Source organism: Narcine bancroftii, chromosome 5 (assembly GCF_036971445.1).
Source record: "Narcine bancroftii isolate sNarBan1 chromosome 5, sNarBan1.hap1, whole genome shotgun sequence".
NCBI classification, from domain to species: Eukaryota; Metazoa; Chordata; class Chondrichthyes; order Torpediniformes; family Narcinidae; genus Narcine; species Narcine bancroftii.
Window position 1 is genome coordinate 13,379,161 of NC_091473.1, and position 19,619 is coordinate 13,398,779.

Below are 19,619 nucleotides of genomic sequence, written 5' to 3' on the forward strand. Positions count from 1 at the left end.
AACTTGGATGTGAAAGGGTGCTGAGGGCACTGAAAGCTTCCTGATCATGTTGGAGGTTTGGATCTGGAGCTCAAGTTGCCATGGTTTGGACTGAAGTCTGCATGACTGCAGAAGCTGCGGGAGCTCTGGAGGCGAATCCACAGACAATTCAGTGATCCTGAAGGGACCTTCTTTTGCTTCTCTTGCTCTGTCTGTAAGGAGCACTGGGCAATTTCTGCTGATGACGAATCTTTGTTTCATGGCAGTTTTGTGTAATATTACACCTGTTTTATTACATGGCAATAAAAGAATCTTGAATTCTGGCTTTCTCAAACTGTTAAGTTTGTGAAGCCTTAAATACATTTAAAAAAACATTCAATTCAACTGAAACAAATAGACAGAAAACCACAGCAAAAGTATTTTAATGTTTTGTGCATTTTTCAGTGATAAGGCCATGACCATGAATAGACATGCTGAACACAATACCATCAGTGATACTTCTATCAGCTCAAATCCACAAATGCCCAAAGAAATGTGTAAAATATTCAGTACTTATTTCAAGTGGGAATCATTTTAAAGCTTCTTTGTTTCACTTTATACATTAAACTCTAATCCAAACATGTGACATGTTAACATTCTCTTTTTGACAGCTACCTTTCCTCCAGGAACACTCAGATAATTACAATTAACAGTTCTGAAGAGATGTGATGCCGGGAGAGTATGAGGAGGTGGATTCCGAGAGCTCCCAGGATTTTTGATTACAAACAAGGTCAAAACCTCAACTGACCAGTCCAAAACACCAAAAAAGGACGTGAGAAGAATTTTTTAACTCAACATGACAAAAAAAAGCAAGTCTGCAAGCAAGAGTGCGAAAGAATCACCACCGAGGCGAGAGGGCAAGCCTGGAATTCCTCGTGGTGAGGAAAATGGTGGGGTCACCCCAGGGCTCGAAATGGGAACCGCAGTTCCAAAGGAGGAACTCGCCTGACGGGGAGAACAGGTCCTGGATGAATCCAGCGTCAATGCCCGGCAAGTACGGAGGGAAATCCCTCTGGAAGCCCCAGGAAAGAAGGAAAGGGCTGGGTCCCCCCTCCCACAGCAGGATCGCGAAGTCAGATGCACTCGCGGTGGGTGTGAGGCCCGAGGTGAAGTCGGTGTCGGGTGCGGGGCAGCAGTGGCAACCCCCGTGGGGAACGGACCTGCCTGACAAAAGAGGAAGCTGCAAGAAACCGGTGTTGCTGCCAGCACTAAAGGAGAGAGTGAAACTTACCTCTGCCCTGGCAGCGAGCCAAGTGTGAAACTGCAAGTCTCAGTAGGAGTCCCAACAGCAAGCGATTTCAGAGAAAGCAGTGCAGCCTGTGAGTCCAGCGCTGGATCAGAGGAGGCAGGAAGCACCAGCAGCAGTGAAGAGGGGTCCAGCAGTCTGGAGGAGGAAGAGTCCAACGGCCAGGGGAGACCCTGTCAAGCTATGAGCCCAAGGGGAAAAGGACTTTAAGGAAAAGTAAGCAGGGAGGCTCAGAGCCCTCCCTGCAGGATGTAATTAACAAGCTAGGGCAGATGGAGGGCAGGTTCTTCCTAGCTGTAGACAAAAGTGCCCAGGACACGGGGGAAAAACTGGACAGTGTCCAGAGCACCGTATCTGGGCTAATGGGCAGGGTGACCGAGGCAGAAGAAAGAATAAATAAGAATGAAGATTATATCTATATTATGTCCAATAAAATGGAAAACTTAACCAAACCTGGTCCAAGACAAAGGCCGCACTCTGTTCTGGTGAGGGTGTTGCGGTACCAGGACAGGGAGAAAATATTAGGAACGGCAGCAAATGGGATCCCCTCGAGAGTTAGAAGGGAACAAAATCTTTTTCTACACAGATATTAGCTTGGCACTCCTGAAGGCCAGGAAGGCATTTGAACCGGCTAAGAGAATGCTTAACCAGAAGAAATATGAATGTGTGTTGAAGTACCCAGCCACCAAAATATAATTGCTAGAAGAAGCAAAGAAATTTTTTACAGATCCCGAAAAAGCCCAGGAATATGCCGCAGGCTTACCCACGTTGGGGAGCACGACGAGAATGTAAAGTCTGGTCAGGGGACCACCTGCAGTAGTTTTAATAAGTAACAAATTTGACCCGTAAGGGGATATAGACATGCCTTGGATATGGTATTATTTTTATGTTATCTAAATTGTATAAATACAGAAGTTGAGAAGGAGGTTAGATTGAACAAATGAAAAGTTCAATGAGTTGTTTTTCCTGGTGAGCTCAGGAGTTGGGGAAAGGAGTAGATGAGTGCTGGTGGCACAACCTGTTGTACGAGGGGTTTTTTGGTAATCATTGAAGGTTATCAATATAATAGAGGGGGGAGAGGGAGGTAGTATGGGATTAAGGAGAATTATGACTATGAATTTCTTTTGCATTTGGTTTCATGTTGTTTTGCTCAGTTATTTGAATTATTGTCTTTATCTTCCCCTTGTTTTTTTTATTTCCTTACTCTTGTGGCTCGGGTGGAATGGACCAAAGGTTGGACGGTAAGAGATTACGGGTGCGTGGAGGATGGTTGTAGTGAAGGAGGGGATACTTTGGGAAGAATCTGGGGATAATGACTAAGAGCATAAAAGTAGTCTCTTTTAATGTTAATGGCTTAAACGACCGGTGAAATGGAAAAGGGTCTTGGCACACATTAAAAAAATGGGGGTGGATCTGGCCTTTCTTCAAGAGACACATTGAACTGAGCAGGAACAACAAAAATTAAAAAGAGAGTAGGTGGGCCAGATTATATCCTCCTCGTTTGGCTCAAAAGCAAGGGAAGTGGCACTTTTAATGAGGAAAAGTGTTCCAGTGCAGGTGGAGAAGGCGACTGCAGACAAAATGGGTAGATTCGTAATGGTGCCCTGCCAAATATACTCAGAGTCCTGGACCCTGGTCAATGTGTTCGCCCCCAATTTTGATGATGAAAAATGTAAACAGTTCCCTAAGTTTGGCAGATGGAAGTGAAAATATTTTGATAGGGTGCGACTTTAATTTATGCCTGGATCCTGTATTGGACAAGTCCACAAAATGTATAACTAGGACTAGAACAGCAAAAGCCACCATTGACTGTATGAGGGAGTTGAATTTAATAGATATGTAGCATAGAATGCATCTAAGAGAGAGAGAGACTACTCATTCTACTCAAAACAACATGAATGACTCCAACTCTAGATTCATTTATTTTTGGCTTCAGCCCATTTAGTGGTAGGATCATGGCAGCCGAGTACAGAGCAAGATTTCACTCAGACCACTCCCCCCTGATCTTGACTATAGACATGCCAGATAAGCAGGACATGGCATATAGGTGGTGTCTTAACACTTTTCTATTGAAAAAGCTGGAGTTTTGTAGCTTTATAAGATCTCAAATAACTCAGTTTTGTGAGGACAACTGCCTCTCTTTTCCAGATAAATTTCTTCTATGTGACACCCTAAAGGCGTACTTGAGGGGTCAGATAATTGGGTATACGAAGGTGGTCAAGAAAAATTATATGAGGGAAGTGGAGGAATTGGGAAATGACATTACCCTATTAGAGAAGGATTTTCAGGAATCAGGCCAAGAGGACCATTACAGACCTCTCACAAACAAGAAATTGGAATATAATATGCTTCAGACATTTGGTATGGAAAAGGCTATTATGAGGTCGAGACAAAAATATTATGAGTTGGGGGAGAGAGCAGATAAGGTACTCGCTTGGCAGTTGAGGACAGAACAAGCCTCTAGAACAATTAATGCAATATGAATGGGGAATGGCCAGGTCTCGTACAAACCAAGGGAAATTAATGATACCTTCAGGGAATTTTATGAAGGATTATATAAATTTGAATTGTCTGGGGTCCTTAATCAAGAGGACGAGTTCCTGGCCAGATTAGACCCTGAACCCAGAGGATCAGGCAGGATTAGATCTTCCTTTTACTGAGGAAGAACTGAGTTAAGCATTGAGTGCGCTGCAAACAAGCAAGTCTCCGTGGGAGGAGAGGTTCCCACCTGAGTTCTATCGAGAATTTAAGGACTTATTAATATCTCTGTATATGGAGGTTGTAGATCAGGCTAGGGAAACAAGGTCCCTGCCGGAATCTTTTACAGTGGCGATTGTTAGGACGATTTTGAAGAAGGGTAAGGATCCACTTATGCCCTCTTCCTATAGGCCAATTTCTCTGCTGAATACCAATTACAAGATCCTAGCCAAAGCCTTGGCAAATAGATTGGCATTGCATTTGCCAAAATTGATAAACAAGGATCAGAGAGGCTTTGTGCAGGGAAGGCAGGCAGCAGATAATATTGGCAGATTGCTGGTGTTATGCATCTGGCACAATCTAGAAATGAGAAGGGTCTGGCCATCTCCTTGGATGCAGAAAAGGCATTCGATAGACTGGAGTGGGAATTTTTATTCAAGGTGCTGGAGAAGGCAGGGTCGGGACCAATTTTTCAAAACTGGATTAGGGCGCTCACGCACTCAAGATGAAAGTTGTAACCAATGGGCAGGCCCCTCTAGCCTTCTCACTTACCAGATCTAGTAGGCAAGGGTGCCCACTCTCACCGGCTCTCTTTGTGCTGGCTATAGAATCGTTGGCAGAAGCCATTCGGCAGGATCCAGTAATGAAAGTGGGCCAGGAGGAACACAAAATTAACTTGTTTGCTGACGACGTACTGATATATTTGACAGACCCTTTGACTTCCTTGCCTAGGCTGCATGAGGTACTGGAGGACTATGGGAAACTTTCTGGGTATACGATCAATTGGGATAAGAGCAAGATGATGCCACTCACTGAGGGTAATTATAATCAGTTTAAAAGAATTAGTAGTTTAAAGTGGCCACAGAAGGGGATCAAATACCTAGGAGTTAACATTGATAGTGACTTGAATCATTTATACAAGTTAAATTATGCCCCCTTGCTGGAAAGAGTCGAGGAGGACTTAAAGAGGTGGATGCCCCTGCTTATCACTCTAGTAGGCAGGGTCAACTGCATCAATCCTCCTCCCTTGCCCCCAAACATATAATCATACCAATTATACAAATACAAATACTAGTGGGGTTCACAGCCCACACTGAAATCTAAGAAAAACAACCTAGGAAACTGTGGTGGTACACCACCAGCCTACTGCAGGGGGCAACCTCTGTACCTGCAGGAGTGTAAGGGACAGGACAACACCTTGACAGGGTGTCAATCACCATCTGGGTTATAAGCCTGGACCGGCCTCCCGAGATCTCACTCAGAGTTGCTGCAGCCACAGCCAACCTAGTTCTGTGGAAGTCTTTCTGGATTAAAGCCTGTTGTACAGTCTTTACCTTGTGTGTGTCTGATTCTGGCTAACAGCGCACCACATGAACTAATTAACAACAGTAAGGAATAAAAAGAAAGAACTAAAAAAAAAACTAAAAAAAAACCAAAAAAAAAATGCACGTTGCCTGCGTCATGTCCTAGTTCCTTAACTCCACCCCTTTCCTTCCTGGGACAGATTTTTATATTTTGAAGGGAGGGGGAACTAGCCAATCTATGTGCCCATGTATTTCAGATAGTATTGCTACACTTTAATGAATGTGTCATGTTTCCTCCTTAGATTGTAAGTTATTTTCTCCAAGGGAATACAATTCTGCATTCCCATATTCCGTCAGGTAATAGAGAATTGGACTTCCACGTAACTGTTATACACTTCATGACTACCGGTAAGGTGACCTTCTTGAAGTGAATTTAATATTTGGACAGTCTAAAACTTATGATCCCAATATAATTCAGAAGGTACAACTCTGGATCTTGTGGAAAATCCACCTTTGTAATTTTTTTTAGAATGTCCCCTAGTTCTTCTCAGAAGGATCTCACCTTTGTTCATAGCCAGGTGGAGTGGACAAAGGTTCCTATCTCCACTCCTGTAGAGCTCGTCGAAAGAACCAAAGACGTTGATCCAAACCAAGGCTTTTATTAGCAAAAGACAGGAGCTCTTCACAGGTGGCTGACCATTCCGGAATGATCCGACCTGGCTAGGGACACAACCCTTTAAGGCCCAGACAGTAGGCGTGGCTAAGCTCTCAGCCAATCGCTGTAAGCACAGTCATTACACTCTAGATACTGCAACTATATACATTGGTGATAGGTCTGTACTATCACACCTCCACACCTAAAGCACATTTCTGAAATTTTAGGCTTTGATTTGTGTAATTTTTGTGGTGTAAGGTACAGCTGGTGCAAAAAGTTATACTGCACCAACCTGTATCTGGAGTTAATGACCCCAGTCACACATTGCAAACATAGATCTTGCCACCATACTTCAGTGATTGTCTGACTCCCATCTTTCCTTCTACCTGTGTAAGCCCAGCTTTGGGCCCTCACTCTGGAATAAGTATTATATTTGAGAAATAAATTTACACACATTCCCCTGTTGAACTGGAATATCCACATTACTTCTGAAGAAAATCACAAAATTCTGTAGACACCATGGTTGAAGTAAAACCACAAAATGCTGGAGAAGCTCAGCAGGTCAAAGTGTCCTTTATGTAGTAAAGACAAAGATATCTTCCGGCCTTGAGCCGTTCATCAAAGCTTGAGAAAATGCCCGCATGTCTGAACAAAAGAGTGGGAAGGGGGGGGGGGGGGTGCCAAGGAAGGAGATGATAGGTGGAGAAAGGAGGGAGGGGACAGCAATAATGAGAGGGCGAAGGGGTGATAGGGCTGTGTAAGTGAAAGAACTGGAAAGACAGGAAAAGGGGGAAGGGGAAAGAAAAGGCAAGCAGGTTTAATGGAAAGCAGTAAAGCCAATGTTCATGCCATGTAGCTGGATGGTGCCCAGTTGGAAAATAAGGTGTTGTCTCTCCAGTCTGTGAGTGGTCAGGGTGGGACTGTACACAAGGATATAGACAGACATGTGACCATGGGACTGTGACCTGGAATTGAAATGGTTGGCCACTGGGGGGGTCACTATGGTAGCAAACGGAGTGGAGGTACTGAGTGAAGTGATCTCCTAGTCTGTGATCAGTCTAGACTGCCACAAAGGGTGCACCAGATGCAGTAAATAAGTCCCCTGGATGTGGAAGTGAAGTGTTGAGAAAGACTCTGGGAGGGTATGCATCTCTGCCGCCTGATCCACCAATTTCTTAAGAATGGCTTTAGCAAATCTTTGAACTCTTTATAAAATTCAGCAGGAAAACCATTCTCTTGCAGTGATTTGCCAGCTTGGAAAGAGCTCAGGGATCCGGCAATTTCCTCTTTAGAGAAAGGGGCACTCAGCCCCTTTCGCTCTTCTGATCTACATTTGGAAGGTCCAATGAAAGCAAGGAATCATCTATTTTGGTAGAATCACCTCTTAATTCCAATTTATACAATTCCTTATAAAACCTTCCAAATGTATCATTTATTTTGTTTAGTTTATATATCTTGCCTTCCCCTGTTTGAATCGCATAATTGTTCAAGGCCTCTTCCACCCTCATCTGCCAGGACAAAACTTTGAGGGCCTTCTCCCCATCTAATAATACTGCTGTCTAGATCTTAAAATCAACTTTTCAGTTTTTTTTTGTTTGCAATGTATTTGAGCTTTTCATTCACCAAATTTCTGTATTTTTCTTCTGTACCTGCTCTTTGGTTATCTTTTTCCAAAAGAGCTATCTCCTGTTCTAGGGCATTAACCTGCTTCATGTGCCCCTTTTTGATGCTTTTGGTATATCCAATGATCTGGCCCCTTAAGTAAGCCTTTAATGTGTCCCATATTAGGAATTTATCCTCAGTAGATGGGCAGTTCATCTCACAGAACAATTCTATCTGGGCCCTAACAAAGCTACAAAATTCCAGTGTTCCCATCAGCAACGTATTTAGGCATCATCTATACACGAAGGCCTACTTATCTGGCATTACAATGGATAAAGTCAAGGGAGAGTGCCCGTGTCCTTGGTTTCCACTATCCTACCCTCCAATAGGTTTGATGCCAAAAATAAATCAATTCTAGTGTAGGAATCATGTTGTCTTGAGTAAAAGGAGTAATCCCTTTCTCTCAGATACAACCTTCTCCAGACATCTATGAGATTCAACTCTTTCATAACCGGATCCAGACAAAAATTGAAATCCCCTCCAATGAAGGTATTCTCACATCCTTCAGTTACTTTAAAAATATATCTTTTATACATTTTTCATCATTGAAATTCAGGGAATACATATCATATGTGTCCAGGATTCCAAGTATATTTGACAATGCATCATTACGAATCTCCCCGCTGAGTCCATGACCACATTCTTGATCACTACTGGAACATTCCTCCCTATCAAATTGGCTAATCTCTGGCCCTGGAATTGAAGGAGGACATCGCCATCTGACCCACCCACCCCTTCTTTAACTTTAAATGCTCTTATTCTGTAAGGTGGGTCTCCTGCAAAAATGTTATCTCCACCTACATCTTTTTTTAGATTTGTCAAGACTCTTTTTCTCTTAATTGATCTGTTTATCCTGTTTACATTAAAACTCACGAATTTAATAGACTTATCCATTGTCCTCAGACTACTCCATTATACCCTATCCCCTCCTTCTTGTCCCCTGATACTTAGGCTCTGTCCTGATTCTCCTCCGTAGATCCCTGGCATAGGCAATTGTGCTTCAAACAAAAACTAAATAAGTTATCAAAATGAAAACCCACATTTCAAAACCAAACAAAAAAAATCCCTCCAGAAAAAAAAACCTTCCTCTTCCTTCCCTATTGGTGCCAATCCCCCCATTTTTCTATTTTGAGAAGTGCCCAATGCACCCATCCTTCACTTGTACTTCCCTTCTTTTCTGTGAGCTCCCCATATCTCTTCTTTACTTAACATATACAATCCCCTTTAAAGAAACATAACTCTTCTGTAGTCCTCATATTTTCAATATTTACAATCCATTCTTTTCCTGAATCCATCTTTCCCCTTTATTTACATGTATATTTAGTCTCGCAGCAGTGGTACAGTTCTTACAAAGTCCATTGCTTCCTTTAGGACCTTAAAAAAAATCTTCCTTCCCCGCCTGCCCTTACTATCTTCTGCATTGCCATGTGAAGGAGAGGATGGTAAACTCAATTTCTTTTTGTTTCAAGCTCTTTTTTACCGAACTCCCTCCTATGCTTCAACAATGCCACACTTATGTCCGGACATATTCCACTGGACCCCTCCGCTTTGCTTTTTCCCCCACTTCCATCACCCGTAAAATTCTCTCTCTATCCTGATAGTGCAGGAGTCTCATCAGGATAGAGCATGGCCGTTGGTATGGCCCTGGGCATTGGGGGGGGGGGGGGGGGGCGTGGCGACAGACCAGTGGGCCCATTCTATTTCCAAATTATTTCCCATTTTTACATTTCCCTGTATATCCAGGATCCATTTTTGCAGAAACCCCACCATGTCTCTCCCCTCCTTACCAGCCTTCACCTCCACAATCTTCATTGTGTTCTTCCTATTAATATTTTCTTAAATGTCTGTCCTCTCCCACATTTTTACCCTTCTCTTCCCCATACAATCATTTAGTTCTCCCCATGTCCATTCTTTCCTTTACCCTCTCATTTCTCTCCTCTGTTTCCGTTACCCTTTCCATTAAGCTATCTAGCCTTTCTTTACTTGCCCCTTGCCCTGCCACCAGTGGCCTCAAAGTCCTTTTTATTTGTCCTATGGCCTCCAATATTTTCCTGGCAAAATGTTTCAAGCCCTCTACCTCCTTTATCAGCCTTCCACTTCCATATGCTGTCATTTTTTTGCCCCCTCTCACTTCCTCTTCCTTGTTTTCCTCCTCCTCCACCTCACTCTCCAACTCCCGACCGTCCCGTCATGCATCTTTCCCACCAGTTTTTCTCTGGCCAGGTTGCCCCTGGAGTCCACCAGGCCTGAAGCCTCGAATACCCTCCAATGCCATGGACCCAGCCTCCTTATGCCTGCCAATTGGAGTGGCCTTAGCAGGTAAGTTTCTATTCTCTTTAATACTTCTCCTCCCAGCCCATAGGGGCCTTCCCTCCACTATTGCCGACATCGCCGCCAACTCCATCTCGGCCCGATTCCCTTTACCTCAAGCCTCAGGGCTTCCCTCCACTCACATCACACCACCCTCTCCACCTCAGGCCAGCTCCCTTTACGTCAAGCCTCTGGGCTTTCCTCTGCCGCCAACATCGCTGCCCTCTCCATCCTAGCTCGATTCCCTCGATCTTGAGCCCCCAATTTCCTGCACCTGACAGTGCTCCAGCCACCTCAATCATGGTCTGGGTGTCATCCTGGGCTAGCCTCTCCTGGGCTGTTCATCTTCTTTGGGGTGAGGGGGGCGCCCTTGCACGGGTGCCGACAATGTGGCCACCACTATTCTTGTCTTCTGGGTATGCCCCTCCTTGATCTCTTTCTCTCTGCCACGAGGTGAGTTCTTCTTGCTCTCACCTCTTAATGATTTCGACTTCTTTCCCATTTCCTTGTCTTTTCTCAACTTTCTGATCTATCCTAACCATTTCCTATCAATTTCTATGGGGGGGGGGGGGGGTCTATGTATTTTCCTCCCTTTACTACAGGGAGCTCTCCAACCCCACTACTCTTCTACCACCACCATTTTGTCCTCCAGAATAATGGGCTTTTAACATGGGTTCCAATAGTAAAATGGCTGTCACCCTTTCCAACACTGAAATAGAAATTACATTGACCGCTCACCTCTTTGACACATCCTGTCATTATGGAAGGGTCTTTAAATTAACATAATTTCTTCCTTTAGTTGGTGTTTCCATTTTCCACTTTTCAATCTCTCCTAATTCAACTGATATCCTGTGAGTCAGCTCGTCCAAACCTAGACATGGTGAGGCTTAGAGTCAGAAAGAAACCTACCCTTCAGCTGAACTTGTCCATGTTGACTTAGCTGTCCACTGAAGCTAATCCTATTTGGCTGGGTTTGGCCTATATCTCTCTAAACCTTTCCTATCCCTGTGCCTGTCCAAATATTTTTTAAGTGTCTATGGAGGGTTTGGGGGTCTATGTGACAGTTGTATTCACCTTTGCCACTTCCTCTGGTAGCTTGTTCCACAGTAGTCACACCACTCTCTGTGAAAAAGCTGCTCCAAAGATCCCTTTTAAATCCTGTTCCTATGTTAAATTGATGCCCTCTAGTTTTAGACTCACTGACTCTAAGGAAAATATTATGATTACTTGCCTTATCTATACTCTTTATGATTTTATATAAAATACCCTTCAGTCTCCTGCATTCTAAGGAGAAAAATCTGTCTATCCAGCTTCTCCTTATAATTTGACCCCTCCAATCCTGTTATGCTTGTGAATCTTTTCTGCATTCTGTACAGTGGTTGAAATAATGCAATTCAAATTGAATCTGAGACCTTTTCCCGACTTGACAATCATCAAAATGTTCTTTATTTAAAAAATTCTTACCTTTAGTATTTCTCCGTCTGCATAAAGAACGTAAACTGTTACTTCAATATTCTTCTGAACACTCTTTCCGCCTCTCTCAAAATCTCCTCGTTCCAATGTCAGATACAAATCATTCCTGATGTCACCTGTATAATTTTCACATAATGCCCAAATTTATTATAATATTGAATAGGAATAACCTAAGGATATAATTGACAATCCTTAAAATATTAACAGGCATATGCGCACATTGCATACACTTAAACTACAGTGGTGAATTCATTTAAAAAAACAATTGAAGTACAATGCTTGGGGCTGGAGGAATATACATACAAAGTCACTGAGGGGTCCAAGTTATTTTCAAAACTACAACAAACATTTCTCAAGGAAGAGTTCAGTTCAATTATCATCTCTAAAATATTAATCTTACTTCATATTGACATATTTATAACTTGTTATGCACCTCTAACATTTTCTATTGTTAACATAAAAATTCTAACAGTATTTTTCTGAGGTATTAGTTTGTTCCACTTGTCCCACCATGCTAGAGGATCTTGGGTGATGCCTCTGCCAACACTGTATGCAAAGGAGCATGAATGGGGATAATTAATGCCATTACATTGCTAACGTTATTATTCATTAGTTTTAAGTATTTCTCAAAATGAAACCAAGAATGTTGATATTTAATTGTTAAAGTTAACAAGGCTAGTTCATATAACACTTTTTCAGTTCAAGATGTTACAGCTAAACTTTCATAGTGAAATTAACTTTCTAATATAAACAGCGAAAATTATGGCTTGCCATTTGATGCAAAAAGTGTGTAAGAAAACAGATAATATCAAAGATGCCAGCCATGAATTAAGTTTAATATTAGGAGCTAGGCTAATAATTGAAATGGCATAAACATAAAATCCTGGTGATGGTTAGTTTTGGAATAAACATAATAAATAGAAATATTCTGAGGTCATATCTGAGTTGTTTTTCTTTTGATCTAGGTAACACGAGCTTCAACAAATTACTTGGCTTCAAAAGATACAGAATCCAGCAAGCAACTCACTGATCCCTCATATTAGGGATCAATAAATCTGTTCAGGTACTAGATTCTCAAGTATTTTGAGCTTATATTAGGAATTGTTTCAATGGATCATAGGAGGAATGAGGTTCATTGAGAGGTGCTTCTTTTTCTTGAAATGTTGAGACCTAATATTGGTGGTAAATTCTCCTCGTGGCATAAACTGGGAGTTAGCAGTTCTAAATGGTTAGTTTAATATTTTGTTTGAGACAGTCAGTCCTTTTAAATTTCTAGCACGACGTTTTACTTGTGAATGTCAAAATGTCAGAGTATTTAACTTCACCTGTCATGCAAATGATGGCAATCTGAAGAGCAGCAACCCTAATGGACTACCATATTTCCCCATTTAAAGCAGATCTCTACTACTCGTCACCACTATATATTTCAGAATTCAAAACAAGATCCAATAGTTTCACAAAAAAACAGGGTTTGAAAGGTTACATCTACCTAGGCTAACAGTGTATGACAAGATTGGCGGTCTATATATACAGTAGCAATGGTTTATGCAACACATTTAATTTCCCCTCTTCACCACCCCCCCCCCCCCACACCCCCAGTAGGTGATAGACATCAGAAAGTAAGTTAGATATATTATATATACATACAACACAGAAAATGTTGTTAATATGTATTGGTGTTAAACTTCACACAAATCCATAGATAGAAATATTAACTGATATTTGTGTCACAGAATTGGTCTACAGCTGTTATATTCAAAGTAGTGATCCAAGACAATAAAATATACCTGTGTTGCAGCTACTTCGGTAGAGCTACTAAAGCAATGCACACACACACCAAGTTAGTCAACACAAGACTGATTTATTCAGACTTTACAAGCTTTTTTTATATACCGCATGTCCCGGGCTCCACGGGTCAAGGTGAGACGTCACTACGAGTTTGCTGCCAATTCACAGGACCGAGAGGTTTAAATTAAGCCTTGTGAGTGTCTCGCGCCTTCTGGCAGGAGACTCAGCAGATCAATATGCTGTTCCTCGGTACACAGTACCACTCACGTGTGGTCCATTAGTTGAGTATTCAGCTGTCCGTATTATGGTTCCACATGGTCGCAGAACCATGTCGGCGACGGTTCACGAAACCGTGCTGTGCGCCTGCTCAGCTCATTGCATGGTCACTACTTCACCCCCCCCCCCCCAGAACCATTGCCAGAACACCAGCTGCGTGTGCCTTAGGTGGACGCCCTCGCCGTCTGGGCTGAGCACTGAATGGGTGAAGTGGGATCCACATGGGTAGGTTTGAGTCTGTCCACACTAAACAGCTGCGAATGCCCCCCAATGTCCAAAGTATACACAATCCCGTCCTTCTTAATCACGTGGAAAGGGCCCTCATATGGTCATTGTAACGGCGCTCCTTGCATACAAAAACAAAATCAGCGTCCAGGAGTGGTGGAGGCGCATGCTGTTTTGGGGTTCCATGCCAGGTGGTAGAAACAGGTTTACTGATCGCAACACCATGTCGAAGCTGCTGAAGGACGTCCAGATTAGAGTTGGTTGTGAAATGAATGTCCCCTGAAACTGTAAGGAACTTACCATAAACCATCTATGCGGACGATGCAGGCAAATCTTCCTTTGGAGCCATGCGCACTCCCAGTAGAGCCCATGGCAACTCATCGACCTGATTGGGCTGGTGAGTTGGTCTTTAAGTGCAGACTTTAGTTGCTGGTGGAAACGTTCCATGAGGCTGTTCGACTGTGGGTGATACGCTGTGGTGTGGTGCAGGTGTGTGCCACAAAAGCACGCAAAGGCAGTCCATTACGCAGAGGTGAATTGTGCTCCGCGGTCTGAAATTATGTGCATCGAGACACCAAATCTAGCAATCCAATTGATGATGATTGCCCTGGCGCATGTCTCAGTGTCACTGGATGGCCTCTGGCCAGCACGTGAAATGGTCTACGATTGTTAGCATGTATCTTATGTTTTGAGATATTGGCAATGATCCGACCAGGTCCACATGCACGTGTTCAAACCGCCTGCATACCGTTGGGAAAGGTTGAAGAGGTGCCTTAGCGTGCTGCTGAATTTTGGCAGTCTGGCAAGAGGTACATGTGTGCGCCCATTGCTCAATGCCTTATTTCAGTCCATGCCATATGTATTTATTTGACATGAGCTTGCCGGAAGTTCTGATGGACAGATGAGACAAGGTGTGTATCTGGTCAAAAAGGCGCCACCTCCAAGATGCCGGAATCAATGCTCTAGGGTAGCCCAGAGACATGTCACAAACTGGCTGCCCAGTTGCGGTGCCACCTGTTTTATGTCCAGGTGAGTAATGGCTGACCTCTATGCCTGAACATTGGGTCCATGGCCTGTGCACAGGCTAATTCAGAAATATCAATACCACCCTGAATATGATACACAGTTGGTCTGGACAGCATATTCATGATGAGATTGTCTTTACCTGAAACATGGCGCACATCTGTCGTGAATTCTGAAATGTATGGTAAATGATGCTGCTGTCTTGCCGACCATGGATCTGTTATTTTGCTGAAGGCAAAAACGAGTGGCTTGTGATCTGTAAACACAGTTAAATGCCGACCCCAAAACATATCGGAAGTGCCGTGTGGCTATATACAATGCCAACAGTTCCCAATCAAATGCACTATATTTAATTTCCGATGGCCTTAGATGTCGGCTAAAGAAAGCGAGAGGTTAGCAATGGCCATTGGCACACTGCTCAAGAACCACACCCACAGCCGTACTCAAAGCGTCAGTGCTAAGTGTTAAGGAAGGTGGATGAGCATTGCTTCATTGGCCAAAGTGTCTTTGGCAGTCATAAACCCAAACTCTGCCTCTGATCTCCAGGTAACAACCCTGTGCTTGGTGGTGAGGATCTGAAACAGTGGACGAAGAATGTCAGCAGCTGTTGCAATATATGGCGATAGAATTAACATGCCCAAGAATTTCTGCAGTCCCTGAACCATAGTTGGTTTGGGAAAAGCACGGACTGCGTCGACCTTGCTGGATAAGGGAATACACCGTTGGCTGTGATCTGGTGTCCCAGGAAGTCGATGGTGGACATGCCAAATTGACATTTGCTAGGATTGATGGTAAGACTGAATTCCTCCAGCTGGAACAAGCGGCGTAAATGAAGGTGATGATCCTATTCAGTCTGACTGGCTATGTGGATGTCATCCAAGTAGATGTAAGCAAACTCTAAATCCCTGTCCAAACTGTCCATAAGCCGCTGGAAGGTTTGAGCAGCGCTTTTCAACTCAAATGGGATTCTAAGAAATTCAAAAAGCCCGAAAGGGGTAATAATCGCCGTTTTAGGAATGTCATCCTTATGGACTGGGATCTGATGGAATCCCTTGACAAGATCAACTTTGGAGAAAACATGGCAATTGTTCAGATGGGCAGCAAAATCTTGTATATGAGGGATCGGGTATCTGTCAGGTGTAGTTATATCATTGAGTCTACAGTAATCGCCATAGGGTCTTCATCCACCTGTTTTCTTGGGTACCATGTATAACGGTGATGCCCAAGGACTACTGGACCACCGAAGGATACGCAATTCCTCCATTGCAGTAAACTCTGCTCTTTCCTGCCACAATTTATCAGGTGGAAGACGACAAGCCCTGGCATAAATCAGTGGCCCTGAAGTCTCTATGTAATGGGACACACCATGGGCTGTTTTGGAGGTATTGAAATTAGGAGAGAGGATGCTGTGAAATTCGTTGAGCAGAGCAGCATAGGCATCTTTGTGCAGGGTATGCTCCCCGAGTTGGGAAACTCTTCCTTTACTGCATACCAGCGGGTATGTTTGAAAAGTGGTGGCATGAACCAATTTCCTCTGCTTCACGTCTACTATCAAGTCATGGGACCTTAAAAAATCTGCACCCAAAGTGGGCTGTGCAACGGAAGCCAACATGAAATTCCAATGGAATATCACCCTTCCTATCCCAATTGTGATCCGTTGTGTGCCAAAGCTGGGAATGGTAGTCCCATTTGCTGCTTGAAGAGCCAGGTATTGCTGTTTATATGATTTTTCAAAATAAGGAGGCATGGGAGATGGATCTCCTGCGAAAACGGGCTGTATGTGAGCAGAATCTTGTGTTAGAATACGGTAGAGCCTGTCGGCCTCCGTCATGGGGATGGCAGAAATCCATGTTAGCGATTGGTATGGTGATACGACCTGGGAGCTTGGACAGAAATAGAGTCTCAAAAAGTAAGCAATGAGAATGACCATCCGCTAATGCAAGCATCTCATTCATTAGGTCAGATGGATTCCTGTCACCCAGGCCCTTCATATTTAAAAGCCGTATGCCATGGTCATATCTAGTCAATTCTAGCATGTTCAGGAGAAATTGGCGGAACCTGGTGTACTGGCAATAAATTCACTTACTCGAGATGCTGTAGCAGCGTTCAACGCACCTATGACATGCCAGAATTTCATATCTTCTGCCTTTATGCTACGAAGACGAAACTGGGTTTCAGCCTGATTAAGCCATACCCAAGGTTGATGGGTCCAGAAAGGAGGCAAGTCCCACCGCATTAACTGCTGCCACTGCTGCAGCTATCGTGTCTATAACTGTAGATTCAAGCTTCGGCTGAATCTTGCAGTCAGGGTTACCAATTGTAGCGGCTACATCAGTAGAGCTACTAATGCAATGCACACACATACACACCAAGTTAGTCAACACAAGACTGATTTATTCAGACTTTACAAGCTTTTTTAATATATATCGCATGTCCCAGGGTCCATGGGACAAGGTGGGACATCACCATGAGTTTGCTGCTGATCCACGGGATTGGCAGATTTAAATTAAGCCTTGTGAGTGCAGGAGACTCAGCAGATTAACGTGCTGTTCCTTGGCACGCAGAACTGCTCGCGTGTGGTCCATTAGGTGAGTACTCAGCTGTCCGTATTATGGTTCCGCATGCCCACAGAACCGCGCTGATGACGGTTCGTGATACCATACTGTGCGCCCACTCGGCCCGCTACACCTGAGTGATTATCAAAAAATCTACAATGTTAGAAATCCAAAATAAATGTGGAAAATATTGGAAATACTCAGCAGGTTAAGTAGCATCTATGGAATGAGAAATGGGGTTGATTTCTCTTAACACAGATCCAAGTATTTCCAACATCTTCAGTTTCCAAATCATCAGTCATATCAAGAATAGTGTTAGTTTCATTTGAACAACATCAGTGACCACAGGTATCACTTCTTCAGTTGTCTTTAGCTGTCCTTTGTGTATCTGGACATTCTCTCTGTCCAAGGAAATAGAAACACTATGCTTGTGCTCTATTTTCTCAATCATTGTCTTCGCATAATTTTCATTGGCAAGATTTTTTAAAGAGTCATGGAAGAAATAAAAAATTCAAAAAGGCTTGTATGTCTTCACTTCAGCTTTGAAACCACATATCTATGATATAAGTATATTTTATTTTAATTGAGCATTATTAAGGCCAGAATTATACAGTGCCCAGTTGGGTAAAATTATATGAGTGTAATTCAATATAATTCAATATATTCAATACCGTCCATGAATTGGCTATAAAAGATATTACAAAATACAGAAGGTATCTAATTTTGTTTTCATTTCAGGATAAAAAAAAATAATACACTGGAAGCCACAATGAATGAAATTAAAACAAAGTTCCCACCTGTTTTCACTTCCCTATTAATACAGAAATACTATTTCTCAAAAGCACTGGATTTGACTCTACTAATCTACCCTGGACCTAAATGAATTGGTCATGGATGACCTGAGGATGTCTGTGGTCAGAAATAGTCTCAGACCAGAATTACATGACGGTTTCAGAGGAGATGTTTAAAGCCATTACCCTCAATTGCAATCCCCCACCCAACACTACACCTTGCACCATTCTCATAGTTTTGGCAATGTTAGGGATCGCTTGGAGAAAGAAGAAAAAAGAAAAATAGAATATGGAACGAAAAAAACAAAGTGCTGAAGGAACTCAATGTGTCGAGCTGCATCTTTGGAGAGAAATAAAATGTTGAGGTTTCAGGTAGAGACAACAACAATGAAGGGGGAAGTTAGCTGATCTCAAAAGGGGAGGGTTGAGACAGGGAGCAGTAGGTGATAGAGATGTGGAGGATGGGGAATTGGAGTTGGGTGACAGAGACAGCTGGGTGATAGGTGGAAGTGGACAGAAGTAAAAATTAAAAGACCAGATGGGGAGATTAAAAGTGGAGAGAAATGATGGAGGGTGATAAGCAGGAATGGTAGGCTACAAATGCCAGAGTCTAATAAGTAAGGTAATAATTGGAATTGCATAAGGAGTAGGTGAAGGGTAAATGGAATCAGATGGGGGAGGGTATCCTATGGGTGAAGTATGTGGGTTGTTAGTGGATGGAAAACCTGGACGGGTGGAGGACAAAATGGGTGATGGGGAGCAGGAGGGAGGGTCGGGGAAAGACCACTTATGTCCCCATCTATTTAACATCTCTCCTGGATCCAACCATCACATCCTTCACTGACTAGATCCCTTCTCCCAGCTTGTTCCATCTGCTCTTCACCTTTCTCATAAATAGTTCCCATTATCACCTTCCTCATATCAGATTCCAGGTTTTGTATTCTTTTTGTCACTGCTTATCACTGTCCAGCCTCTTTCTCCACCTTTACATTTCCCTCCCCTCATCTGGCTTCTTCGCCATCATCTCTCAACCTCATTGGTTCACCAATCACCTACTGGTTCCTGTCTTACCGCTCCCCCTTTCATTATATCTTCCCTCTCAATTCTCAGCCCTGATGCACATCCTCCCCACAGATACTGATCAATCTTCTGAGATCTTCCAGCAGTTAATTTTTTGTTTGAGATTGCCTGATATGTGACAATCCTGGAGGGTAATGAAGGAGGCAGAAAGTTAATATGGAAAAATAGTCAACTTTCTGGATCTTCTTATACATCAGGGCCAATTTTGCTAGAATGCATAAACTTCCCAGTGATTTTGACCAGTAATCATACACTACGCTATTTAATGAGCATAGGGAATTAAACCAAGTGGTTGGAAATTGAACTAGCAGCAGCGTGCAATGTATACAGGTACCTGCTGGTTTTTTCCATGCTCTGGGTCACAAGTCACCATTTGAAATGATTTGAAGAGGAACATTTAATTAACTGATTAACCACAAATTCATATTTCCATGCCTCATGGAATTCCTTTTTAATAATTTCCAAATCAAGGTTAGTATCTGCTGTGAAATTGTTCCTAAGGCCAGTCTCCAGATG

At 43.0% G+C, this 19,619-nt stretch overlaps 1 protein-coding gene across 23 annotated transcripts in view; it reads right to left on the minus strand.

Moving 5' to 3' along the window:
- dock3 (dedicator of cytokinesis 3) overlaps positions 1-19,619 on the minus strand; it is a 939,092-nt gene that overhangs the window by 329,116 nt on the left and 590,357 nt on the right. For all 23 annotated transcript variants that reach the window (XM_069936839.1, XM_069936837.1, XM_069936835.1 and 20 more), the window contains one exon: positions 11,357-11,481. In XM_069936839.1, coding sequence (XP_069792940.1) covers positions 11,357-11,481 — 125 coding nt within the window. The remainder of the gene's footprint in view (positions 1-11,356; positions 11,482-19,619) is intronic.